This window comes from Choloepus didactylus, chromosome 12, assembly GCF_015220235.1.
Source record: "Choloepus didactylus isolate mChoDid1 chromosome 12, mChoDid1.pri, whole genome shotgun sequence".
NCBI classification, from domain to species: domain Eukaryota; kingdom Metazoa; phylum Chordata; class Mammalia; order Pilosa; family Megalonychidae; genus Choloepus; species Choloepus didactylus.
In genome coordinates this window covers 21,405,332-21,423,007 of record NC_051318.1, presented here as the reverse complement: position 1 = coordinate 21,423,007, position 17,676 = coordinate 21,405,332, and the positions used below count along the sequence as shown (strand labels likewise).

Genomic DNA, 17,676 nt, shown 5'->3' with positions numbered 1-17,676 from the left:
CTTATTTTGATATTCCATGCATGAGAGGAATGATTACCCTTGTCCAGAGGAAATATTTTGTTTAAATAGCAATGAATACACTCTGGGGGGTGATGGGATAGTTATCTGACACGAATATGCTTGTCTATTTTATTTTTAAATGCATGTCTATGTTAATACATACAACCTGAAAGGCAAGAGCAGATAGTTAAGAAAACCAGAACTTCGTGATACAGTGGAGTGTGAAATCCACTGATTAAAAAGCAGCAGTGATATACTGAGAGACTACATTGGGGAAAAATACAAACAAATAATACTTTTCTGTTTGGCTAAGCTTACGCAAGGGAAAAAGCCTGTATCATAACACAAGTAGAATTCAAATGCTGCTGCTTCTCCACCTCCAAATATTGGGTTAGATAAATTCCTTTTCTCTGGGATGATTCTGAAAAATGTTAGTGGCCATGGCACCCTGACACCTAGTATTGGCACAGCACATTGTACCGGTAATAAGCTAATTAGTACTTTCTACATCTGGAGAACGTGTTTCTCAATCTCAAAAGGGGATGAATCCACAAATTTCTAAATCTCAGAAATTAACCAGGAGGGGGGAGTCCTATGATGTGCTACTTCCATAATAATATGTAAAAGTTTGTCAGGGTCCCTGCCCATAAGGAACTAACAGAATGAGTAGAGAAACAAAGATGTTTGGTCTTGTAAGGTACAGCTGGCTGTAACATGAAGAAACAAATGGTGACTCAGCAAAAGACACTAGGAAAATGATTTAACCTGTGTGTTATCCCAGGGTTTGGCTGATCATTTTGAAATGTCCACAGATTCTCAATTTTGAAACAAAAGAAATCTTACTGTGTTTCTTATAAGTGGTAATAATATGCCACATAAAACATAAGGAGAAAGAGTTGGTTATAAAATTAAGCAATAACATGTCATACTGGGAAAAGATAGTTTTAAGGACTTAAACTCCTAATTCATGAACTAAAGCATTCAGAAAATTGTTCTAGTATGTGCTGTTTTATGAAGGACACATACCACTAAGATTATCTTGCTTTTTGCAAGGAAAATCTGTTTCTTCACATATTATGTAAAAAATTTATTTTGTAATATATTTGTTTATGAAATCATTAATGATTAACTAACTGGAGCAGAAGCCTTTATTATGAGGTTATCCTAGGTTTTTTAAGAGAGAAAAGAATGGTACATTTATTGACTAAATTATAAGGACATGAATATGAAATGTGAAGGAACTAAAGAGTTAGAGAAAGGAATTAAAGGCTGTAAGTGCAGAATACGGGTATGAATTCCTTATATCTATAGTAAGAAGATAAAATATAAGAGGAGCTCTTTTTTAATGCTGGTAATAAACTTGCTAGGAAGCAAGTTACAATTTTTAAATTATTGTCATGTTCTCTTTTGATCTTTGTAAATATGCAGGCATGTGTTTTATATGGTACTTAATCATATACCATATAATCGTTATATCTGTTTAGTTTAGGTTAATATAACATGTAACGGTTCCCCTAATTTTAAGTGTTTGGATTATTTCCCTATTTTCTTACAAGTATTGTAAGAAATATCTTTACAAAACTATCTTTACAAAAATTTAAATTACTTTTTTTTCCTAGGGGAATAGCATATTTAAGTTAAATTCAGATTCTTGAGCTAATGTGCTTCCGTTTTGTATATCCCCACATTATTTCCAATGATTCAAATGGTTTCAATGTAGGAAAATCACATTTCTGTTTATATTTTGTATTTGGCTTGGATGAGATCCTGGTTTTGTACATGAAATTTGAAAGGAAATTTTATTAGAACTGGTAAGAATGTACAAACATTTTGTTTCTTTTTCATGAATAGAAAAAATTTTAAGAAAAACATTTTCTACCTTAAAAACTTGTTTCTTCATTAATTTAAGACAGAGCTTAAATAAATTCTGCATCTAACCTGCAGAAAAAATAAAATAGGAAACAATATAACTTGGCCTGTGTTTTCTGGGCATTCATTATCTTTTTTCTTTCAGCTCATTATGGAGAGAATTATTATACTTATTAGGGTGAAGAAAACTGGAATTGCACTCATATTGCTATCCCACATTTTTGGAGGTGGCCACTGAGGGGAAAGATAGTCTTCATTCTAGAGCAGTGATATCCTACTGCAATTTCACATTATCAGGGGAAACATAAATATGCACATACACATACACACATTTGTCCAGGTCCCTACCTCATATTTAATAAGTTGGAATATCCAGAAATGGGGCTATGGGAATGAAATATGTTTCGAAGTTACCTTAGTGATTGTGATGTGTAGCCAGGTTTAAAAATTATTGTACTAGGAAAAAGAATATTTTGAGATGCTTCAAAATGATGCAGGCAAATTACATGGGATCCTAGGTATCATTGGTATGCAGTTGAAAATGTTTCAATATTAATTGTTGTTATGTGCCAATTTTGCCAAACTGTTACCAAATTTGTGTTCTAACAATAACTGCCCTGAACTTAAACATAGTAAATAATTTATCTGTAGCCTATATAAGTACTTTTTTTGGCTTTTTTACTATGATGATAGCCTCATATACCAATAGGATTTTCAAAGACCTAATTTGTTATTCATACTGAATAATTTATTCCTTTTGTTTTTAGGCTGTTGAAAATCTTTGTTCTCACAAAGTTTCCCCAACACTCTACAAACAGCTACGTCAGGTTTGTGAAGATCATGTCCAAGCACAAATCCTTCAATTTAGAGAATATCCTTTTTTTTTTTGGCTCATGAAGTTTCTATTCATTACCTAAATCTTTTGAAACTAAAACAGAAATAGTGTAAAGTACTAATGAGTATCCTGAAATTAAAACAACAGCTTCTTAAATTTCCTTTTGTTTGTAGAACAAAAAGCTTGAATTTGTTACTTTGCTGATCAGAATTAAAGTGAAGCAATGTCCATTTCTTAGATTGGATTGAAGTACTTAGGAAAAGTTCTGGAAAACATCCTAACATTTGAGTTCTGCTGTCCTTTATTATTCTTTTTTTTAAGCCATCTCCGTTAATTTTCTATGGTGTTTGACAAATTACCACAAATTTAGAGGCTTAAAACAACACACATTTATTCCTACCTCACAGTTCTGTAGGCGAGAGGTCTAGGCATAGCTCATCTGGGTGATCTGCTCAGGGTCTCATGAGGCAAAAATTAGATTGTCAGCCAGGTTTGTGATCTCATCTGATGCTCAAAGTTCTCTTCCAAGCTCATTCAGGTGTTAGCAGAATTCAGTTCCTTATGGTTGTGAGACTGAGGTCCTGTTTTCTTTCTGCCTGTAACTTAAAGGTCACTCAGCTCCTAGATGCCACCCTTAGATTTTTGCCATGCAACCACTCTCACATGGCTATTTGCTTTCTTCTGGGCCAGTAGGAGAAATCTCCCTCTGGTCTGCTAATTTGGAGTATTATATAAATAAACCTAATCAAGTAAATAACTCTTCTATCATTTATAGCCCCATCTACACTCAAGGGGAGGGAATTATTGTATAAAATGTGTATGGGGGTGGATCTTGGGGGTCATCTTAGAACTTTTTCCTACCACACCACCTATTGGCTCACATGACTACAAGGGAAAAGCTATGCTCCCTAGCATCCTGTACAAAATCCTTTATAGTCTGGCCTCTGTCTTTCTCCAGCCTCCTCCCATTTCTATAGCTACCCACACATCTCACTGTGTAGGAATTATAAAGTGGATTTTATCATTGCAGAAGATCTATTTGTGACTGAACTGTTTTGGGCCTTAGTTTCTTCATTTACAATTAGGTGATTGAGAACTGCTCATTTCTAAGGAATCTTTTTCCACCATCTCTTTCACTTTCAGAAACTTGAACATTCAAACTTCATGGAAATGAAACATTGCAACTGACACGGCAGTTCATACTGCCTAGCACTGAGGTTCTTGATTAGTCACATGACAACGAAGCCCAAGTGGTCCAGAGTAAGATGTCTCAGTTTAGCACAGTATTTGCAAAATTCCTCATAAATGGATGAAAGAAGACAGTTCTAGTTTTGTTATGTTGGTATCAGTAAATACACCTCTACAGTATTTTCTGGCAAACCTCTGTGCTAAAGATTATGAGGTGATTCAAGATGACAGTAACCACACTTGGCATTTTTAGAAACTGGTAAATGTGCAGTATGTCTCAAGGAGGCACCTTGTAAAAGGCACACAGAAGCTTCCACTAATAACTTCAGTGAAACAGCACAGTAATCCCCTGGGAAGGAACTGTGTTACAATTCCAGGATTCCACGTCCAAGGTGTTCGTATCTTAAAAGTAGCCTGTTAGGCTTATAGGAAGTTATCAACAGATTCCCAAACCTTCTCTCCAAGATTTAAGAGCTTGTAAGAGTGAACTGGTGTTATTTTATCCTAACCTAGATTCCCCAGTTTTCTATTTATAGTACACAAACACTGGAAAATAGAAAAATAGTTAAGACATGCATGATTTCTACCCTCCATGAAGTCACCAGTCTGTGATAGAGACAAAGAATTTATCGTATCTCTTTGATGCTATGAAGAAACCATGATTATAAAAATTACCATTTATTTAATAAAAGAGAAAAAAAGAAACACTACCATATTAAACATCCTTAGGAGTTGTGAGGCTTTTGAGTTCAAATTTTTTTTTTAATATTAAAGTAAAGAAACCGAAACTGCAATATATAAAATATTTGGGACAAAGTTTCACAGAGAAAGTGAAATTTGAATTGTGTCTTGAAGGATGAGCAGGCTATAGCCAGATAAAAACAATGAATGGGGATGTTTGGGGATATCAGAAAGCAAAGTGTGCAAGAAGTGTTTGTGAAAGCATTGAGTAGTTTGACATGACTAGAACTTGGGAGGACTGATGTAATACGAGGCTGTAATTCTAAATTAAGGTTTGAATTTGAATCTTGTGTACACTATTAAGGAATTGGACTTAAATATTGGGAGTATCTGAGAGTTTGTAGATTTTTAAAGCAAGAACACAATATAATTAGATTTGTATTTTAGTAAGATAACTTTGGCAGAATGGTGAGATAAGTTATCAAGTGCAGAGACTAAAGATAGCTCGACCTGTTCATTTAATTGACACACATTTATTAAGTAGTGACAGTGTCCCAAGTGTAATGCTAGGCCCTAGGAAAAATAAACATGAAAAAAAGTGGATTCTGGCCCTTTAGAGCTTAAAGTCTAATGGGAATGATGGAAACAAGGATAGACATTTTTTAAACAATATAGTAAGAATTTTAAAAGATTCAAATAAGCTACTTTGATGTAAAAGAAAGTGCAGCCAACTCTGCCTAGGCAAGTAAGTGTGTTCCACCGAAGAAGTGATGTTTGAACTATGTAGTCAAGGATAAATTGAGATGGCCTGGTGCTATAGGAGACAGAAGTGTTACAGGCAAAGGAAACAGCATGTGCAAAATCATGACAATGACCAAGGGGAGAGTGAGAAGTTTATTGGGCAGAAAAATAAGGTATGTTCTTGTGAGTGAGGAGGGTTTGCCACTGATAGGCACCTCTAAAGGGGAAACTACAAAAGTTTGATGAGGAAGTGTGAAGAGGCCTTCCTTAAACTAAAATTTTGGGATTTTTTCTAACAATGGAAAGTCAGATGAGGTGTTTAGGTAGCAGAACACCTGAGTTTTGTTTTTTAGCAAAACAGCATTGCATGTTTGTGTGCATCGTGGCATGTGGGCTACAGTGGACAATAACTGGGCAGTGACACCAATTAGTACACTACTGAATTAGAATAAGAGCATGCTCATGACATGATGAGGGTCGAACTAGGGCACTAGAAAGGGAGGTGGAGAAAATGGACAAACTAAAAAGAGTATTCAGAGTTTAGAGGAAGAGGATTTGATTGTGGTGTATGTTAGCGAAAGTGGATGAAGGTGTAGGCATAAAGTCATGGTAAATGGTTATGATTACTATCCAGATAAGGAAAGAACAAAAACAAAAGGATTGGAGAAAGGGGAAGAAAAAGTTAGTTTAGTTTTGATCAGGTCAAGTTAGAAGTGGATGAGGAAACATGTTTTGCAATTGAAGCTCGAAATACAGATCAAATGGTCATAGACCTGGTTGAAATTTCCCAGGAAAAAATGAGTAAGGCAGTAAGACAAGATGGCAGAGGACACTGAGTCCTGGTGACTTTAAGATGTAAGGGACAGGAAAGAGAGAGGGACAGATGTCAGAGAGGTAGAATGAGAAATGAGAATAAAATGTGGAAATTGAGGGGAAGAGTTTAAAGAAGGAAGTTTAAGATGGAAAATGGATTTATAACTAGTAAGTAATGTATAAATGGGATAATAAGATTGGGGAAAGGATAAATTGATTGTGACTAAGGCATTTTTGGTGTATTTATACATTCATTCAGTAAATACTGAATGAATGTTTGTGTCAGGCTTTGTGCTGTGCACTGGGGATATAAGATGAATGATGAATGACACAGTTCCTATCCTCAAAGAGTTTGTTTTTGCTGATGAAGAGAGTTGTAATCTAGCCCAGTTTTATAATGGCAGTGTTAATGCTTTTGCAGATGCCCAAATACTCAGTTGGCAGGGGATGTTCCAGGGCAAGCATATTCAGATTTCTTTTGCCTCTGAGATATTCCAGTACTTCACATAACTCTACTTTCTAAGATTCGAGGAATGCTGTCTACTGTATTTTGATAGTATCCTGATGTTTAGGCCAATAGATGAAGAGCTCAAGACGACTTCAGGAAGTCTTTTGTAGATTAAACAGAGCTGGTATCCAAGTAGAAAAAGGACTTATGTGAAATTGACTAATCTACTGTCATCTTCTTAGATTACCATATCCATTCACGTGTCCATTTATTCAATAAACTCTGCATTCATCTGACCTTTTCAAAATAAGTTACCTATATTGATAGGCTTTTTTTGAAAATTAAGGAGATTCCTATACATACGCACACATATAATCCCAGGCAAAAGGAGCCATTGCTAAACCAGTCATCGCATCCTAAAGAAACAAAATATGCTATGTAGCTAGATTCAGTTGCTTGAGTTTTTCTAAAATTTCAAACCAAATTAATCTTCAGAATCTAAACCTATAAATATAGCAGTAGGCAAAACTCACTCTTTCACCTGATTCAGCTTTTTGGTATTGAAGCTTTATTTACCCACAGAAATGCTAGGAAGTATTGAGGCATCAGTTAATCACACATAAAAATAATACAGTCTACAGAATGGCATTATGCATAAGTAAACAAGTCTTTGTTATTATGGAAATCATGAAGTTCCATAGTTACCACAGTGAACTTACCTTTATATTTTGTACTGTTGACAGCACACTTAGGGCTTCTTTATTAAGAACCTGTACCATTAATCTGGGACCAAATGTGCAATAAGCAGGTACAGAACCCTTGTCTGTGAAGTAGGCTAAGCTTTGTACTTTCATTAATTCATTATCTTCTCACAACACTGTGAATTATGGGTACCTATATTAGCCATATTTTCTACAAGAAGAAACTAAAGCCCAAGACAGCACAGTAACTGCCCTGTACTAGTGCTAGGGATTCAGTGGTAAGCAAATGGATATAGTTTCTGCCTTCATGGATTTTGTAGATTGAGAAAGATAGTAATAAAAGAGTCACCAGAAGAAATATGTAAATTTTGGTTAGTGTTATGAAAGAAAATGCTATTAGTGACTATAAAGAGGGTACATGCCCTGATTTAGTTTGGGGGTGTCAGATGTTAAGTGACATGTGGAATGAACAATACATAATTATTATCTCATGGTCTGTTCACAACTGTAGGGTCCAGCTTATATTGCACTATCTTCACTAGAATTACAAAAAACAAGATAACCCAATTTAGAAAGTAGGCAAAAGTATTGCCTATCACTTTTCTATCCCAGTATTAGCACTTTTCTTTTTTGATTCCCACCCCCCGCCTCTGCCCCTTTCTTAATCCTTTGTATCTGATTCTTAAATCACTACAATCACAGATATAGTAGGCAATTTTTTTTATGTTATAAGCATTTTTAACTTTGGGGTTTTTTGTTGTTATTTGGAGACCTAATTAACTGACCTTGCTAGACTGCTTCAGTACTTTTAACTAGGATTGACCGTTCTCTGAAATTAAGAAAAGGATTGTCATTTGGAAATCTGAAATTAGGAAAGGATGGCTGTTGGAGAACATATCTGAAGAGTAAGCTATTGGCAAGCTTTCAGTATATCCTGAAGGCAGCATATACCATGTCTTACATCCTGTAACTACTTGTGTGCAACACTGGCTACACATTGTATCTTACGATCTGGGAGTGGTTTTGATATTTGTAAGACTGGAGCTTATTGAGTGCCAAACTATTTAGTATTAGTTTGCCATTTCCTGCTTTTTTAATGAGAAATAGCAAAAATGATTGGTTGAATATTATATTGCTTTTACAGAGCTATTTAAGGAGAAACATTTATTTTATGAATTCTTCAAATTGGGCATCTCCATCTTAATGAAACACTGCATCACATAGAGCTCTGCATTGTTTATTTGCGACATCCAGATTACCCACAGATGTCATATTTATTGGTGTTAGTTTGACCCAGTTAGTTTAAAGGACTTGTACAGCCTTACCTTCAAATGAAGCTTGGTCTTAAAAGCTGCTGTGGTCTCCTTAATTGAAACTTGTCAGGATTTTCATCACATGGTGTATATAGTTCTTATTCAACATTAGAGACAGAACCTTTACTATTATGGTGACTTCTCAAGATTAAACATTAGATGTAGCTTTGTCTAAATCTGTTCTAAACTGATTTGTTTTGTTTTGTTTTGTTTTCCAGAATGTTCATTCGAAGTTCCTAATATAGTTTGCCATTATAATTTTGAACAATTATAGAAAAAGTTCTTCTAGAATAACCATTGAATTATTAGGTCTTTCCTATAACTGATTATCTAGTTTTAATTTACTGGCAGTGCTTCCTGAGGATTCAACAAAGTATCAAAGATAAAATGTTTTGGCCAGGAGAACTGTAGTTATGGTGATTTACACTTATTAGTATGATAAAGGATACAAATTTGCCCTTTATTCACTCAACTAGTCTCCTAAATTTCTTTTGTTCCCTTCTTAAAATCCTTCTCTCTGGTTTCCTGCTGTCTCTTATCTGCTGCCTCTGTCAGATGACTTTTTTTTTTTTTTAATTAAATTCAGTTTTATTGAAATACATTCACACACCATACAATCATCCATGGTATACAATCCACTGTCCACAGTATGATAACATAGTTATGCGTTCATCACCACAATCTATCTCTGAACATTTTCCTTACATCAGAAAGAACCAGAACAAGAATAAAAAATAAAAGTGAAAAAAAGAACACCCAAATCATCCCCCCATCCCACCCCATTTGTCCTTTAGTTTTTATCCCCATTTTTCTACTCATCCGTACACTAGATAAAGGGGGTGTGATCCATAAGGTCTTCACAATCACACTGTCACCCCTTGTAATCTACATTATTATATAATTGTCTTCAGGAGTCCAGACTGCTGGGTTGGAGTTTGGTAGTTTCAGGTATTTGCTTCTAGCTATTCCAATACATTAAAACCTAAGAGGTGTTATCTATATGGTGCATAAGAATGTCCACCAGAATGACCTCTCAACTCTATTTGAAATCTCTCAGCCACTGAAACCATTTCGTCTCATTTTGCATCCCCCTTTTGGTCAAGAAGATACTCTCAGTTCCACGATGCCGGGTCCGCATTCATCCCTGGGAGTCATATTCTGCATTGCCAGGGAGATTTACACCCCTGGGAGTCGGGTCCCACGTAGGGGGGAGAGCAGCGAGTTCACCTGTCGAGACGGCTCAGTTAGAGAGAGAGAGGGCCACATCTGAGCAACAAAGAGGTACTCAGGGGGAGACTCTTAGGCACCATTTCATGCAACTTTAGACTCTGCTTTGTGGTAATGAGCTTCATAAGGGCAAGTCCCATGATTGAGGGCTCAGCACATCAAACCACCAGTCCCAATGTTTGTGACAACATCAACACCAGTCCAGGTGAGGATGTCCAACACATCCGCACCTTCCCCCAGATCCTCGGGGCTGAGGAGGGGGAGGCTGTAAATATATTTTTTATTATCTGCCCAAATTTCTCTGGGATGTGTCGCTATTTCACTCCAGCCTATACTAACCTACTGTATCTCACTTCCTATTCAAAGTTCCATGCAATTGCGGTGTTTGAACAAATCAACTGTAGAGTTGTACCGTTCAGAAAATTTAGATCCTGTACCAAATAGATATCTCTTCCCTTGGTCTCATATGGAAGCTGAAGTTTTAAAACACAATCAGTTTCAACCTTTACCCTTTGGCCTGACTTGCCCTGGTATTAACCAGACCTGCTTCATTCATATCACTAATTGAAGTCTGGGCTTTTTTTCAGCTTTTTTTTTTTTTTTTTTTGACAGTGGCTGTATGCGCTAATACTGACATTCATATCTGCTGAGCTCTATCTCTGAGTTTCAGGTGTCTCAGAGATATGCATTGTTCCAGAGACCAATCAGGTTATACGCTAGGGGATCAGCATCTCAAAGTTTAGAGATAGGCATTACAATTCAGGGATAGAGTTAACTGCTGTAAGAGCTTACAATCTAGGGACTATTACAATTATTATATCCACGTTAGGCTATGTTCTAAGATTCAATTTTGAGTTTACACATTGTAGTTAGTCCGTATTGGTGAGGCATCACCCCTCTCACCATGTTTTCTCTAACACTTTATCCACAGTGTCCAATCAGTTGTTCATGGTATCATCATAAAGTTGTACATTTATCACCACAATCAGCACTTGAACATATTGATTACTACAAGAAAAATTGTTTTGTTTTTTTTTTTAGCAATAAGAAAAAGATGATAAAAAGAAAAATAACATGTCATAGAATACAATATACTAGTAAGGACAGCAAATAACACCACTACCAAGAATCCCATATTCCTCCCCTATATCCCCCTCTCATATACATTTAGCATTGGCATATTGCCTTTGTTACATTTATTGGAGGTATATTACAATGTTACTGTTGACCATAGACTCCAGTTTGCTTTGATTATGTTTTTTCCTGAATACCATCCCCTTTTCAACTCTCTGCATGGTTGACATTCATTTGCTTTCCCACATGCAAAAACATTTTTATATTTGTATATTTAGTAACAGTCATTGGCCACTCCAGTTTTTGCCACGTTATACAGTCCCAGTCTTTATCATCTATCTTTACCTCTGATGTCATACATTCTCCTGTCCCACCTCTTTCAGCTTTACTCACAGACATCTTTGTTCAGTGTACTTACAATACCGTGCTACCATCACACAGTATTATGCTGTCTATTTCTGGATCTATGCAATCAATCCTAAACATTCTGTAGTTCTTCAGCATCAAATGGCTGGTCTCTGCCCTCTTTCTGTCTCCTGGTCGCCTGTGTTGTCAGCTTTTAACTCCCAAAGTTTGTTCATTAATGTCTGTTCACATTAGTGAGACCATACAGAATCTGTCCTTTTATTTCTGGCTAACTTCACTCAGCATAATGTCCTCAAGGTTCATCCACATTATTACATGATCCATGTCTTTGTTCTGTCTTACAGCTGCATAATATTCCATCATGTGTATATACCACAGTTTGTTTATCCACTTATTCTTTGATGGACATTTGGGCTGTTTCCATCTCTTGGCAATTGTGAATAATGCCGCAGTAAACATCGGTTTACAAATGTCTGTCTGTGTCTTAAGTTTCAGTTCCTCTGAGTATATACCTAGCAATGGAATAGCTGGGTCATATGGCAAATCTATATTTAGCTTCCTGAGGAACCTCCATACTGTCTTCCAGAGTGGTTGCACCATTTTACATTCCCACCAACAATGAATAAGTGTGCCTCTTTCTCCACATCCTCTCCAGCACTTGTCATTTTCTGTTTTTTGGATAATGGCCATTCTGGTAGGTGTGAAATGATACCTCATTGTGGTTTTGATTTGCATTTCCTTAATAGCCAGTGAAGTTGAGCATTTTTTCATAATGTTTTTGAGCCATTTGTATTTCCTCTTCAGAAAAATGTCTTTTCATGTCTTTTTCCCATTTTTTAATTCGATTGTTTGTGTCGGACTTCTTTTTGCCAGTCAAAAACTATAGCATTTGTACAGATTTGTACACGTAAGACGCTTGACACTTTTTATCCTCTCCCAGCGCAAAGAATTTTTCATATAACCCCACAACAGCTCTGAGGTGTAGTGACATTCTGCAACAACAGGAAAAAACTGTTGCCTGGGAAAGTGAATTAACTTGTCCAGTGTCACATAGCTAAGCAGTGACAGAACCAGGATTTACAGAACTTAAACCTAGGAAATCCCATGTTCTTTCTACTTCAACAAACTGTTTCTTCTATAAAAAGGGAATGATGTCTACTCCATGAGGTTGGGAAGATTAAATGAGAATGAATGTGAAAAGTACTTTGTAAACCATAAAGCAGCTTATAGAAATTCATGATGATTCAACTTTTTATAAACATGATGGGATATAGTACTCAAGGCACTGTGCCTCATTTTGCTGTAGGAGTCCAAATTCTGGTTTCTTTCCTATAAACTACATCTAGAGACTTTCTGTAAAACTATATTCTAATAGTCAACCTTAAGAGCCCCCTTGAGGAGCTGGTGGAGAATGCAGGGGTGTTGGGCTTCCCCACCTCGATGGTTGCTGGTGTGCTCACAGACACAGGGGACTGGTGGTTTGATGGGCTGAGCCCTCTACCACGGGACTTGCCCTTGGGAAGACTGTTGCTGCAAAGGAGAGGCTAGGCCTCCCTGTAATTGTGCCTAAGAGCCTCCTCCCAAATGCCTTTTGTTGTTCAGATGTGGTCCTCTCTCTCCAGCTAAGCCAACTTGGCAGGTGAAATCACTGCCCTCCCCCCTACATGGGATCTGACACCCAGGGGAGTGACTCTCCCTGGCAATGTGGAATATAACTCCCGGGGAGGAATGTAGACGCGGCATCGTCAGATGCAGAACATCTTCTTGACCAAAAGGGGGATGTGAACGGAAGTGAAATAAGCTTCAGTGGCAGAGAGATTCCAAAAGGAGCCGAGAGGTCACTCTGGTGGACACTCTTACGCACAATATAGACAACTCTTTTTAGGTTCTAATGAATTGGAATAGCCAGCAGTAAATACTTGAAGCTATCAAACTAAAGCCCAGAACCCATGAATCTTGAAGACGATTATATAAAAATGTGGCTTATGATGGGTGACGGTATGATTGGGAAAGCCATATGGACCACATTCCCCTTTGTCCAGTGTATGGATGGATGAGTAGAAAAATGGGGGAAGGAAAAAAAAAAGGCACCCAGTGTTCTTTTTTACTTTAATTGTTCTTTTTCACTTTAATTTTTATTCTTGTTATTTTGTGTGTGTGGTAATGAAAATGTCAAAAATTAATTTTGGTGATGAATGCACAACTATATAATGGTACTGTAAACAATTGAGTGTATGCTTTGTTTTGTATGACTGCATGGTATGTGAATATATCTCAATAAAAATGAATTATAAAAAAATAGTCAAGCTTAGAGTCTTCGTAATTTGGTATATGAATGAAATTTTACCTCCTTTCTGTAGAACCTCAGTTTTCATCTGGGCTACAACTTACAGTTAAATCTCAGCCATTTTTCCCTCTGTAACCTAGCCTTCTGCTGCCAGTCCCCCAGTACTATTAATAGTCAATCTGCTTACTGACCACTGAGACAAGCGCTAGGCTATTTACAGTTGCTGGGGACTCAGATATGGGATTATGTTGAGTATCTACTCTTTGTGGAGTAGGGCCTATGGTCCAGCTACCCAGCTGCACAGAGCTTAGTGACCAGGTTGTTAGTTTCAGCTGGCGGGGATCTGAAAGTAATCTGACAGTGAAGTAAATAATAAGAAAGGGTAACCAGAAAGGGAGTGATAAGAAATGTAAGACAATTACAGTTGAAAGAATAAACAATGAGTACAGGTAGGGCTAATTATAATTCAGTAATGAGATGTGGAGATTAAATCATATTTATGGCTTTTGAGCTCCTTGTCTTTGAATATCCTGATTACTAAATGATTTCTAGTATTCTATGGCACAAAGAGAGCTGAAATTAAGGGTTTAAAATTGCAATAATTAAATTGGCCAGTGTTTTTAAAGTTTCCTTAGCAGGTTCTGCACAGACTCACTAGATAGTGTTTTATTTTTAAAGAAGATTAACACATGCTGGCAAGATCATTGCAGACAAATGGTAAGCTGATCAGCTTTTTCTTTAATATTGATTTTGTATATGTGCACTCTCCTTGAATTTTAATCAATACTGCTTTTATTTCTGTTCTCATTTACATACTTCTTTTATCTTATTAAGCCTCTAGTTTAGCTAGACACAAGATTTAAGAAATTGGAAGTATTTGCCTCTTTTAATCCAGCCTTTCTTTTTTCTTTTTTTTTTTTTTTTTTAAATTAAAACAATGCATCTACCTTCCTTTACCCACCTAAGAAAGGTGTGAGCCAGATTAAGCAGATAGTCAGGGAGTTAATATATGGTGACACTCAAGCACGGTCTTTACTTAATAGTATTCCTGAATGAGTCTCTCTAAATTTTTCCATAATTCTAGTTTACTCCTGTTAATCAAGCCTGAATTCCAAGACTTTTTTGCAACTAGATAACCAATGTCTTAAACTTTGTTAGATGTATTGAATCTAATTTGATTGTATGCGTATGAATTTTTAGTGTGGTCCAGCTGTTAATTATTTAAGTGAGAGAAAAGATGTTATTGATAACTTTCTTAAGTAGCTTGAGTATGCTGAGTTATTCTTTTTTTACAAGTGAGGTAAATAGGAGACAATGAATGTGTCTCTGTTCTGATCAGGCCCCTTGGTAGATGCTGGAAATACATACATGTATGCCTGTGATCCAGTTGTTGAAAGTCTTGTTGAAAATGTTTTAGTTAATATGTATAAGAAAATTTACTCAATAAGATATAGCAAGTTTGACGATAGAAGTATTACAGAGTTATAGGGTGCTATGGTAGCATAGTAAAGGGAGCAGCTAATTATCTTGCATCCTCCTCACTTTTTAATACAAATAAAAACAACCTTGCAAAGTAAATTTTTATATATACAAGTGGTTGAGAATCTCATGGTAATGTAATGAGCTAATTTTTAATTTTAGAGCATACCCCCCAATTTAGTAAGATTACCATATCAGTCAGGAAATAACCAAATATACTTTAGGCTAAGAACTTTTAAATCCCTACTGTCAGATTTACTGGCTAAAAGACATGAAAATTAAATTTTAAAAAGATTCCAAGATGAGGGCCTTGGTAGGCAACATCTTTCCATCAAGATGCAAGTATTGTTAGGTTTGAGATACTAGCATAGTTATAGTCAAAAAGTTCTGATCTTTTAAATAAACTTTTTTCTCCTCTAATTTGCAGATCATGATTAGAAGTATTTTCTTGTTTTTGGATCGTACTTATGTACTTCAAAATTCCATGCTTCCTTCTATATGGTGAGTCTAGTATAGCCGCCTCTGATACTGCAACTAAAAGTGTAAATCTGATCTGTATTTTCAGCTGGTTAATTTGGTCAAGTGTATATAATCATTTGTCTTATTTTTCGTTGGATTTTATGTCAGCCAAAATCATTAACGAAGATGTTCAGGTCTGAGATGATTCTCTTAGACATGAAGCGCCCATGTTTCCAATCAGCCAATGCAGGATAAAGGGATGGAGTGGGGGGGGGCAGGCAGAGTGCACAGGAAATAGCAAGTCTTTTACTTTCTCCGGTTTAAATTGACTTTCGCAGCTCAGGTATCAGGGGAAGGGGATCGTGAGGAGTCCCAAACTGTGGAAGCTGTCAGAATCCACATTTCTACAGCTAGGGTCTAGACTTCAGGAAAATGTGGAACTAATGACATACTGCTTATGTCTATTGTTAGGGACTAATTTAATCCTTCTGACTACTTGAGTTTGAACCTGAAACATCTCTTTTCAGTGTTTCTGTTTGAAACTCTGAGAAAAACTGACAGCTGCTCGTGAAGTCACAGACTCATGAGGTCACAGAAGCCCTAACACAACCTGCAGTCACAGGTGCTTAGCCTCCACACCTCAGTCAGGCCCCCTTGGCCAGCAGTAGACACGGGGCCTTGGCTCCTGGGTACAGAAACTAATTTGTGTCTCATCATTTGTCATCTCTTAAGGGCTTTATAAATTGTAAACCCCTTCAGTCCATAAATCCTCTTTAGGCCATTCCTCCCCACATTACTCTGTGTCTCCCACTATGAACTTTGGAGTCTTTAGTTACCTACTTCTTCAATCCTTTGCTGAGCCACCTGCATGTCTTTGCTGTGACTAAGAGCTAACTTCCCCCAGGAGACTCCACCATTCTTGCCTTTTGTCCTACATGTGTAGGTGCTTGTTGGTCTGCTCAGGCTTAGAAGACTTGATGTTCCCTTCCCCATCAGTCTTCCCTCTGTGCCTACTAAAAGCCTGTTTGTTTTGAAACAAAATCTTATATCTTACGTCTTCCTCTCTAGTTATTCTTGGACCCTGTTTATGTAGAAGTTTATTCTCCATTTAAACATAAAAGTGATTGTGCTCTCTAATTACCTTTAAACCTAAGTTCATTACCTTTAAACCAAAGTTCTTAAAAAGTCATTGCCTTTTTTTTTTCATTCAGTCTAACCCTACGAAATATGATTTCTGCTGCTTTTAGTACATGGAAACTGCTCTTGCCTAGATAATAAAACTGCCCTTTATTCGGTTATGACACTCCTTTTTGAAACTCCTTGCTAATACCATTTTCCCCTTTTGTTCCTTTTACTTCTCTCAGTGCTTCTTCTAACTCCTAGACATTTCATACTAGATACCACAAATGTTTACAGTACAGCAGGCACTGTACAGAAAAGATAACACACCTCTATTCAGAGAAACAATAAGAGTGATACAAATAGTGATAATAGCAGATTGTATAGAGTTTACTCTTCATGCAGCTCTCAGTCCTTTAACATCTGCTAACTTATTGAATCCTTAGAATAGCTCTATAAGGGAGGATCATTAAAGATGACAAAAATTATGATTCAAGTGTACATGAGTAATGCACTGTGAAAAAGCCCTTAACTCATCTTTGGGACAAGGGTGAGAACTGAGAGAGGAAGAAGGGGTGAGGGTGAAACTTGACGTAAGTTTTGAATAAACAGGAATACTTAAGTAGTGAAAAAGAAAGAGATATATAAAGAAAAGGAAGCAATATCTTCAGAGGCAAAGCATCATCTGCTACGGAAAATGCAGGGACCACAGTATGACTACAGTGTGCCCTGTTTGTGGGAGAGCCGAAAGAAATGAAGCTGATGAGATAATCCTGAATGTTGTTGCTGGGTAACCACTGAAAGATTTTAAACTGAAAGTGCCATGATGAGATTTATATTTTAGGAAGATCATTCTGTTGGCAATGTAGAGAGTAGAGTAGCACAGGACTGCTGGCAGAGAACCAAATTTAAAAGTTATTGCAATTGTCTAGGCAAAAATTAAAGAGATTTTCAGTAAGGATAAAGAAAAGAATATTTAAAACAATAATTAGAAGTAAGGAGTCTTGGTGTGTAATTGAATGTAAAACTTGGGAGTAGGAGCCTACTCCTAAGATTTTTAATTTGACATCTGGTTG

At 36.6% G+C, this 17,676-nt stretch overlaps 1 protein-coding gene across 1 annotated transcript in view; it reads left to right on the top strand.

Annotated features, from left to right (window-relative positions):
- CUL4A (cullin 4A) overlaps positions 1 to 17,676 on the top strand; it is a 67,973-nt gene that overhangs the window by 9,003 nt on the left and 41,294 nt on the right. The window contains 3 exon segments of the mRNA XM_037800126.1: positions 2,637 to 2,740; positions 14,191 to 14,260; positions 15,450 to 15,523. Coding sequence (XP_037656054.1) covers positions 2,637 to 2,740; positions 14,191 to 14,260; positions 15,450 to 15,523 — 248 coding nt within the window.